The sequence below is a fragment of the Nothobranchius furzeri genome, chromosome 4 (genome assembly GCF_043380555.1).
Source record: "Nothobranchius furzeri strain GRZ-AD chromosome 4, NfurGRZ-RIMD1, whole genome shotgun sequence".
NCBI classification, from domain to species: domain Eukaryota; kingdom Metazoa; phylum Chordata; class Actinopteri; order Cyprinodontiformes; family Nothobranchiidae; genus Nothobranchius; species Nothobranchius furzeri.
The window spans coordinates 60,363,038-60,373,828 of record NC_091744.1 but is presented as its reverse complement, the minus strand read 5'-3'; the positions used below and the strand labels follow the sequence as shown (position 1 = coordinate 60,373,828).

The following is a 10,791-nucleotide window of genomic DNA, read 5'->3' as shown; positions in this document are numbered from 1 at the left end:
GATAAATGAGGCCCCAGGCACTCACAGCAGGCACTTCCATCTCTTCTTACTCATCAATATCCCCGTTTTCCATATAAAGTAAGTAAGTAAGTAAAAGTTTATTTATATAGCGCCTTTCACAAATATAAATCACAAAGCGCTGTACAACATGATAAAGATCAGGGCAAATACCTCTAAACAATAAAAACATCAGAAAAACAATAGCAGTGATAAAATAGAAAATAAAATCATGAGTATAAACAAAGTGAAGGTGTGAACCCGAACAAAGTCATCTTTTTGAACATTTAGGAGGGAACGCCTGGATGAAAAGGTGAGTTTTAGCTGATTTTTAAAGACCTCTACAGTGTTAGAGAGACTGAGATTTGAAGGGAGACTGTTCCAAAGTCTGGGTGCAATAGTCTGAAAGGCTAACAAACATAATGAGTATGACTGCCCCTTAGGTTTTCAGCACTGTGCTGGCTGACTGGCAGGTTTTAAATCCTCATCAGGACTTGATACGTGCGCGTCTCTGCTCTGTTAAAAGCGCCTTTCACCGCTCTTGTCACATTTATAACGTTGAGATTGTCTGAAAGCTGATTGGTTAAGCGTTGGTCACGTGACGGCTGGACTTTCCAAGACAGCTGAGAAGCTGCTGATGTGCGTGGAGTTTTTTTTTTCTTTTCCACCTGTAACGTTACAGACGTTCCTTTCTTCCGGGTCATATTTGGTGTAATGGGAGACAAGAAGAGTCCCACCAGGTAAAACATTCCCTGCTGTGAGTTCGAGTGAAGCCTTTGGTTAACAGGAAGCTCGGTCAGTGGAGGAGGCTGTTACTGGAAGCGTTCATGGCGGCAGGTCGGTCCTGTAACATGGGGGCCAGCTGTCCGAGAACCGACGGTCCTCTGCGGTTTTTTCTTCGTTAGTAACGCGTCCTCCCTCCAGCTGAGACGCGTCTTGTCGAGCGGGAGGTTTATGCACTTTCATCCTTTGCGTGTTTTGTTTTTGTTTGTGTCCGAAGGCCAAAGCGGCAGTCTAAGCCTTCCGATGATGGGTACTGGGACTGCAGCGTGTGCACGTTCAGGAACAGCGCCGAGGCGTTCAAGTGCATGATGTGTGATGTCAGGAAGGGGACGTCGACCCGGTGAGTGCATCTCCAGCTGTTCATTTATTAGCACGATCAGCTAGTAAAACTCTGACCAACCCGTGCCCACGTGGTTTATAGTAGAGATGCGTGACAGAGAAGTTCATGGCTCAGTGTTGAGAAATTGTGTTTCCATTACATATTCTGTTCCCCCGTGTCAGGAGGTCACATTTCAGACTATCTTGACATTTGTAATAATGCTTGTAATGTATTTTTAATCTATATGTCCTCTTAAAAACAAAAGTACAGTAAAAACATTATTGTTCACTCTGTTACGTCGATATGTTCCTCCTTTGAGATCCGTTTCTTTTGCCCCCAGCTGCGACGTTGAACCGTCCACACTGTTTAGTCCTTGTAATGAACAATAAGTCCTGTGAGTTTGGAAATATTTGCTCATGATTGCCTAAGAGAAACAGAATATTTCAGGGGAACACAATTTCCCACAACACCTGCACCCCCCCCCCCCCCAATCACATTTTTCTATGGTTTGTCCTGTCATCCATTTGAAATGGAAGATAAACGACACCAAAAACGATTCTTTAAGAACTCTGACCAAAGTGGAGAGTTGTTAATTCTCCATTGCCAGGTTTGGCTTGTGGATGTAAATCAGGTTTTAGGTTTGGTAATGCTGTATGGGGTGCCATTTGTAAAGTCAAACAGTCATAATCTAACAGCAATATTTTTGGTTATTTAGCATATCATAAGAGAAAAAATTGAGAGTTCACTTTTTCAAAGTCATATTTTCACCATGTTATTCATACATTGATAAATGTTAAAGTTTCCAAATAAATATTTAGATAGCACGCTAAATATTTAATTTATAGTTAAATATTTATGTTGCAAACTAAATATTTAGGTCTGATCTAAATACTTAGTTTGTAAAATAAGTATTTAATTCACTAACTAAATATTTAATTTACTAATTAAATATTTATTTTGGAAATAAATATTTAAAATTTAAATTAAATATTTAATTTGTAAATTAAATATTTTCCAAAGAAATATTTAGATCCCAGCTAAATATTTATTTTCCATGATGTTATTTAGCTCCACACTATAGTTTATATTTTTGGGTCAGACTTAAATATTTATTTCCCAAATACTGATTTTGCAAGCTAAATGTTTAGCTCCAAAATAAATATTTAGCTGGGATCTAAATATTTATTTCGGAAAATAAATATTTAATTTACAAATTAAATATTTAGTTCCAAAATAAATATTTAATTAGTAAATTAAATATTTAGTTAGTGAATTAAATATGTATTTTACAAACTAAATATTTAGATCAGACCTAAATATTTAGTTTGCAAAATAAATATTTAACTGCAAATTAAATATTTATCTTGCTAACTAAATATTTATTTGGAAACTTTAACATTTATAAATGTATGAATAACATGATGAAAATATGACTTCGAAAAAGTGAACTCCCAATTTTTTTCTCTTATGATATGCTAAATAACCAAAAATATTGCTGTTAGATTATGACTGTTTGACTTTACAAATGGCACCCCATAATGCTGCTTGTGACACAAGTGCTCTGACGTCACATGTGTGACTACTTGCTGTTTAAAAGCTCAGTTAGTGCTCTATGGCTCAATTCCAACACTCCCGCTACGCTCTATGGTCTTTGGCGAAGTGCATTTGGAGGATGTGCTCCATAAGGCTTCGAGTGTGTAGTATATAAGTGAGTACACATTTGCTGATTTGGGACACTGAGTATTACGTCACTGACTGCAACGCACACCGGCTGCTGTTTATGCTAGTTTTTTTTTTTACTTAACAATTTTCAAACAAACAATTTCTTGCCAAATTTTACATTCATTGTTGTTCACATGAAATCTTAGTCTAAAACATATAGAGCATAAATAAATATTAATAGTCTTAAAATGAACTTTTTTGTTTGAAAATACATATTTTCAGAAAAGTTGCTTGAGCCATTGTTCTGCCTTCTTCTCAAAAGTCCTATGCAGCAATATATTGTGGGTGAAGTGTGCATTAAGGGAGCAAAATGGGCGTGGTCACTTTTCGCGCTTGAAAATCGAGACACCCTACGCCAGGGGTGGGCAATTATTTTTTCCACAGGGCCACATGAGAAATAGAAAATATTGTGGAGGGCCAGGCCAAAAGGCTGAAGTCAATTATGCATAATATTAATGGTATTTCTTTATAAAAAGCAGTAAATACCATTGTTTTTTCAAACTGGTAAGAGTAGCCTATATGTTATAAATGAGCAAAACGGAAAAAGTGAGGTTGGCTTACAAAAATTTGATTTATTAAAGTTTCCCAAGGCAATGGTAAACAAAGTGTTCGCATTTGGTTTTTGTTAAACATTTGTGACTTATATTAGTTAACAGTTTTAGTCACAGTCACTCCAAAACACATTTTGAGTTTCAAATATTGTTGGAAAGAGGTTCTTAGCATTCTACAGACACACAGTATTGTCTGTAAAATAAAATCACTGAACTGTGATCTTGAGAAAGAGGTTTAAAAAAAAGTGTCCCAGTTCACTGCTAGTTGCCTACATTTGTGGTCCAAACACCTTATTTTGTGTTTTTAAGCGATTTTTTTCTTATTCAATGAGAGAAATCTAGTCTCTGCTGGACTTTAACGAGTGCATCAAAGTCAGGTTGAATGTCTGAGGTGGAGAAGCGAAGCACAGCTGACAAATGATCATCAGTGAGAGAGGATCTTTACCTGGATTTTGTAAACATCATCATTGAAAATGTTTGTTCACAAATGTAGGTAGAGCCCTGATGAAGTTTATTATTTTAGTTACAACATCAGTAACATGGTTGATTTTTAGCACTGACTTGCACAACACATGTTGGTGTATAATTCAATGCAAAAACACCTATTTTTGATCTGCATCGATTTCTGTCACTTTATCTTGCATGCGTTTCTAAAGTCCGACATTTTTCCCTGTAAGATTTGGACAACCGTCTGTTGTGACACCTGACAGTCTCTCCCATTTCAATCCCAGAGTGTCCGTGCACGCATTTACCTCTGTAAAAAGATCACTCCCTGTCATTGTCCCTTTCATCGACCGCATTGCTGCCAGCTCCTCTGTGAGCTCCGTTATCCCCCGGACATCACAGCTCTCGTCTAAGGCCAATGAGAAAAAGTCCAAACTTGCCACTTCACGTTGCAGCTGAAGCTCCAGGTTCCCCACGGTTCGCCTGGACAGCGGGATTTGCTCAAATGCGCCTTTTTTTCAGGGCATATTAGTGCTGCGGAGTCCACTATGCACTCTTTGACAAACTCTCCCTCCGAAAACGGCTTGCTGTTTTTAGCTATTTTGTGGGATATCACAAAGCTGGTCCTGGTTGCTGCATCCCTGGATGTGTGAAGCTTAGTAAAACAGCCTTGCTGCTTTTGCAACTTTGCTAGCAAAGCTTCGGATGTCCGTGCCCTCTCAGCATCAGATGAGTTCTTGTATTTTTCCGAGTGTTTCTTGTCGTAATGCCGACTCAAATTGTAGTCCTTAAACACGGCAATCTCCTCCCCGCAAACCAAACACACGGCTTTACCTTCGACTTCAGTAAAAAAAAAAATACTTAGCAGTCCAATTTTTGTTGAAAATCCTGTATTTGGCATCTTTCTTTTTTTTTTTTTTTTTTTTTTTTTTTGCATGAGCGGACATTTCTGGGGCTACAATCACCATGTCAACCGCGGACACTTGTTGCTATACGCATTGCGTCATTGTGCACGTAAAAAACAACTTAAAAATAAAAGCAATGCAGCCTTAGCCCATGCATGAGGTAAAATGAGAAAATACATTTATTTTGTAATTTCCAATTAACCTTACGCGGGCCGGTCAAAGTCAACCAAAGGGCCGTATGTGGCCCGCGGGCCGTAAAATGCCCAGGTCTGCCCTACACACTTGCACCCTGTGCCAGAAACACACTATTGAAGAGCTCAAGGGTTGAAGGTGCGAGTATTGGGTTTGGGCCTCAGTAGAAGACCACACGAGAAGAATGACGTGAAGAACGGTTATTGCCCACAACCCAGTTATTCCACGTTCAAAGAATTTTTTTTCTCGGCTACATATTTGGGGAACTGCTGCCTCCTAGAGGCTTGGCATGCCTATGAGTGTGCTTCACAATGCACTGGATTTTTTTGCTGACAGTGAGTTGGTGCTGAACCACAAGTTTTTTCTTTCTAGATGGGGGGGGGGGGGGGGGGGTGTGAGAATATTTGATTTTATTCCAGCTCGGCTACATGTGTACCGGACTGAGCAGCTCTAACATGTTGGTGTCCCTTTTATCTGCACGGTTACGGTAAGGGCATATTCAGTTCAGTGGTGCAAACCACATGCTCGGCCCACTTCAGCATCAGTGTTTTAAATAAAACAACAATGAAAGTAATGCTGGGATTGTATTTTCTTGCCTGCTTTCAGAAAACCAAGGCCCGTCTCTCAGCTTGTTGCACAGCAGGTTAATCAGCAGTTTGCACCACCAACACATCCCAAAAGGGAGAAGAGAGAGAAGTCTGACAAGGACAAAAGTGACAAAGATTCCACACTGAAAAAGAAAAACTATAGAAAGACGAGGTAAATAAATCAATAAATAACTTTTCTGTTGACTGGTTCTGCTTTTTTAAATCATTTTGCTTCATCACTTCTCAGCTTTTTCATCACATTTCTGTTTATATGCTCTTTAGGCTCAGATTAAAAAACATAGACCGGAGCAGCGCCCAGCATCTGGAAGTCACAGTTGGAGACTTGACTGTAATTATCACAGACTTTAAAGAGAAAGCCAAACCCACATCCTCATCAGCAAGTGCTGCTTCAGCAGATCTGCACAGTCAGAGTGGCTCAAGCTCCGATAACACTGAGCGAGGCGTCTCCAGATGCTCCTCACCCCATGGAGAAGGCTCCTCCATCAATGGAGAGACTCACTAACCCTAGTCAGAAGAACTCCTCATTCTGCACCTTTTAAAAGCTCAACAGGAGACTAAACTTAAACGTGCACGTTTATTTTAAATATATAAAACCTTAAACAGGATAGCATCCACTTCCATTTAAGGTTGGATATTTCACTGCCTTCCGATGACGATAAAGCATTCAGATGTCAGGCTTATTCTGAAGAAGTGATGCATCATGATCAACCTCTAATGGAACAACAGCATCAAATCCTGGATGTGGATGACCTCAGTGCCCTGCCCAGGTCGCCGTCGCTGCACAATAAATGAGGGATTATGGAAGAGATGTGGAGAAGTCATCTCAGTTTACTTTTCAAATTTTTTAATTATTTGCACTTGATGCCAACAATTTAAGCGTTATTTCCAATTTGTCTTTATAACAATGTTTCTTGCCTGTTTTATCTCGTTTTCTGCCATCAAATGCAATAACTCGGTTTAGCATTTGAGTACAAATACTGAACAGTAGAACCACATGTGCTTGGCCATCAGTCAATAATTAAACAAGATTTATTCTAAAGAAACGTTTCTATTGTGAAATAAAGAATAGTTAGTTGTAGATGCATAGGTATGTTTTTTATTTTATATGTATGTTTAATTTACCTTTACTTTGTTGTGCACACAAAAGCCTTCAAGTACTTCCATATTTCCAACTTTAGAGTTGTCTCCTATTGCACTGCAGAAAAGTACTTGGGCTTTATGTCACATCTGACCTATCAGTGGTGCTTCTCAGTTAAGATTATACTGTACTACGTTTGTTTATGAGAAATTGTCAGGCTCATTATTAGGGAGGTTTTTTTTTATTGTTAGTTTTATTCATGCACCCCTGGTGGTAAAACTGTTTGGAACATATCTGTGGGTTACCCATTTACTGCAGGTAACTTGAGTTCAATGATGAATAAAGATAATTAAAAAATAAAATTACATGCAATTTTAATTCATGAAAATCTCTTTAAAAACATGGTCTAATCTTTCATTTAATTTATTTGCAATTCATTTGGTGGATCATGCATTTAATTTTTTAATTATTTACCTTTTTACACACTGATCCTGCATCAAACTTTCATTCTGAAGATGTTTTTAAGTTGCCTAAATGAGTTTCTAACAAACATTTGGGTTGTTTTGTTTTCAAGCAAATGTATGGAGGAACATTTTGTGAATAGTGCACCATCAGTCCTACTTCCTTAATATATTCAGATAGTTTTGTGTAGGGGGCAGTGATACTTTAGATACATTTTCCATCTCAACAGGTGCTTTCATAGGAATCCTGGTTTTATTTAAACAATTTAAATTTGGTGCTAATGTGGAAGTTGCTGTTTTTATACGACTCTGCCTTTATTTCTTCCTTTTTAGCCACCTGCTTTGTTTTTTGTTCATAGCAGAAAAAAACATTCTAGTTGTCCAGAAATTTTCTATAAGTTTTTTTCTTCTGTTTTTAGTAGAAAAATAAAAGCCTACATTTGTCAAATACCCAAAAACGACAGATTAATTCTCATATCCCGACGATTTTATTCTACGTTTGTTTACAACCCCCTTCGTAGGGAGGGACTGGATAGGTGAAAAAGTTTATGAATGGGGATATATTTCAATGTAACTCCGGAAATACGTCATAGAAAAGGCGTGACAGAAACTTGTAAACGTCAACCCTACCACTACGCGGGACTTCCTGACCTGTCCCAGAAGACCTCTGCAAAGTTAGCTTGAAGCTGGACGTTGGATATTCGGCAGACAATGGTTTACACGGTCAGCGATAAGTCTTCATGCCGTGCACTGCGACACAGACAGCGGTTAGCTGAATTTCGAGGACTCGCAGTTGGGAACTGTGGTTCGCTTAGGGACTATCAACAAATTTGTAGTCCTCTGTAAACGAGTACAAAAAAAATTAAAAGCTTCCTGAATAATTTCCTAAATGACTCAAAATTACTTCTGACTTGTGTTACTAAACTACATTTACAAGACACAACAGCTATAACACATTTCACACAATCTGATCTTTTTTATTAGGATTTTAATCCAAAATTAAGGGATGTTTTTCAATAGATCCTAGGTACATCAGTCTAAATACCCCAAACTATTTCTCAATTGTGTTACTAAGCCAGACCAATGAGACATAGCAGTTTCTAACACATTTCATACAATCTGATCTTTTTTATTAAGATTTTTATCAAAAATTTATGGATTTTTTTCAATAGATCCTAGCTATATTAGTCAAAATACACAAAACCATTTCACAGTTGTTTTGCTAAGCCAGACCAATGAGACACAGCAGTTTATAACACGTTTCATACAATCTCATCTTTTTTAGTAGGATTTTTATCCATAATTAACAGATTTTTTTCAATATCTCCTAGGTAAATTAGTCGAAATACACAAAACCATTTCACAATTGTGTTACTAAGCCAGACCAATGAGACACAGCAAATTATAACACATTTCATAAAATCTGATCTTTTTTTTATCAATGAATGTAAGATACATTTTGTATTTGTCTTCAACCCTGTAACAGCCTGGCTAATCATGGTTTTATTTTGGCATTTCATTGGAATGACACTACTAATAATTAAGTGATGTTAATAATAATAATAACAATAATAAACTTTATAATAATGGTTTGGATTCATGTAGCACTTTCAAAAAGAAACCCAAAACGCTTTCCATTAATCACAAACTAACATTTACACACTGCTGGTGATAGTAACTGAAATTATATGAGGAAGGGGTAGGCAACCCTGTTTCTAAGGAGCCGCACTCCTGCATGTTTTCCAGCCATGCATGAACTCCCAGCTTCTATGCCGTCATGCACCTGATCCAGGTAATCAACAGCAGGAACAACAAAGATAGTTAGAAAACCTGCAGGACCACGCTTGTCTACCCTGAGGTGAGGTGAGTGGCCTTCACTAACAACTTGTGAGTGCTCAGTTGCCAGGTGGGTGGTGCAGAGCAGCAGGCAGCTGTAGTTGATCTCCCATCACCCAGCCTGGGGATAAAATAAGTAGTGAGACAACCACAACTTGCTGGATGATTACTCTCCTTGGGTACAGCTCAACTTCATTAGTGCTTGGCAAACCCTTTGGTTTATAGGTAATGTGTTGTTTCAGCTCTTAAGCCTATGTGACTATATTTCTTTTTAGCCTCCAGGATCACAAATTCCTATCCTTCAACTCTCCAGCCTTAACTTCAACCAACTTCACAATTGTCCATGCCTTGCTCGTACAACCCGACTGACCAGCTCTGCACCCCTCACCTAAAGTTGTCCTGGACTTTTCAAGCTCTCTGCGTTCACTTCCTGTGAAAGACTCTCGCGCCTCCCTCTCCCGTGGGCCTTTGGAATCAAAACCTTGCCACCACCTCAAGACACAATCTCTCGCATTCTCAAGCATGGGCGTAACATTTTTTTTTTGGGGGGGGGGGCAGTGGGGACCTGTCCCCCCCCCCACTTTTTCCAAAGACACGTTTTGACCCCTGCACTTTTTATCATCCAAAAACAATATTACGCTATATTAAATTGACACTGGTTGAGCTCTAGGACCAAGTGGAAAACAACCGTTTGTGTTGAAGTCTGTTTCCCATTAGAGCATACTGTAAAGATACACCCCCACCCCCGTGTCCCCCCCACTTCCAAAGTGAAAAACTTGTCCCCCAAAGCCAATGAGGGTCCATGAGCTCTGGAGTCCTACGCCCTCTTCTGGTGAGCTCTAGCCACTAGCAGGGTGGTCCAGGCCAGCTGGTGGACTTCTTCTTTAATCCCCTCCTTTAGGCGTCGCACATAATCCAGGTCGGGCCCCCCACAATCTCTGGTTCCGGAGCCAACACCAGATCCACTGGCATCCGGAGCTCCCTCCCGAACATCAGCGCCCTCAACACCATTGGCAAATGTAAATCCTAGTCTTTCTGATGTTTGCTGGTGAGGATCACCAGCTGAGTCGCCGGAGTGCGATTAAACCATTCCACCAGCCTGTCACTCTGGGGATGCAACGGAGTGGTTCTAGTCTTTGTCACCCCAACTGCCGGCACACCTCACCTAACCTAGGAGATATTGAAAACAATCCCTTATTTTTTGATATAAATCCTAATAAAAAATCAGATTGTATGAAATGTGTTATAATCTGCTGTGTCTCATTAGTCTGGTTTAGTAATACAATTGTGAAATGTTTTTGTGCATTTAGACTAATTTACCTAGGATCTATTGAAAAAAAAATCACTTAATTTTGGATAAAAATCCTAATAAAAAATCAGATTGTATGAAATGTGTTATAATCTGCTGTGTCTCATTAGTCTGGTTTAGTAATACAATTGTGAAATGTTTTTGTGCATTTAGACTAATTTACATAGGATCTATTGAAAAAAAAATCACTTAATTTTGGATAAAAATCCTAATAAAAAAGATCAGATTGTATGAAATGTGTTATAAACTGCTGTGTCTCATTAGTCTGGCTTAGTAACACATTTGTGAAATGGTTTTTGGGTATTTTGATTAATTTAGCTAGGATCTATTGAAAACCCCATACATTTTTTGATAAAAATCTTAATAAAAAAGATCAGATTGTATGAAATGTGTTATAATCTGCTGTGTCTCATTAGTCTGGCTTAGTAATACAATTGTGAAATGTTTTTGTGCATTTAGACTAATTTACATAGGATCTATTGAAAAAAAATCACTTAATTTTGGATAAAAATCCTAATAAAAAAGATCAGATTGTATGAAATGTGTTATAAACTGCTGTGTCTCATTAGTCTGGCTTAGTAACACA

The 10,791-nt window shown here is 38.4% G+C and overlaps 1 protein-coding gene across 1 annotated transcript; it reads left to right on the top strand.

Moving 5' to 3' along the window:
• The first annotated feature begins 591 nt into the window (after window positions 1-591).
• Window positions 592-7,508, top strand: LOC107388495 (YY1-associated factor 2). The gene is made up of 4 exons (XM_015964066.3): window positions 592-737; window positions 998-1,120; window positions 5,520-5,672; window positions 5,783-7,508. The coding sequence occupies exons 1-4, from the start codon at window positions 712-714 to the stop codon at window positions 6,021-6,023; spliced, it is 543 nt and encodes a 180-aa protein (XP_015819552.1). The 5' UTR covers window positions 592-711; the 3' UTR covers window positions 6,024-7,508.
• Window positions 7,509-10,791: the final 3,283 nt, after the last annotated feature.

Bases quoted from the DNA above. Each gene is read 5' to 3' on its own strand.
- LOC107388495 (XM_015964066.3), top strand. From the start codon at position 712: ATGGGAGACAAGAAGAGTCCCACCAG. The intron at 738-997 runs GTAAAACATTCC...TTGTGTCCGAAG, and splicing joins GACAAGAAGAGTCCCACCAG to GCCAAAGCGGCAGTCTAAGC. The intron at 5,673-5,782 runs GTAAATAAATCA...TATGCTCTTTAG, and splicing joins AAAAACTATAGAAAGACGAG to GCTCAGATTAAAAAACATAG.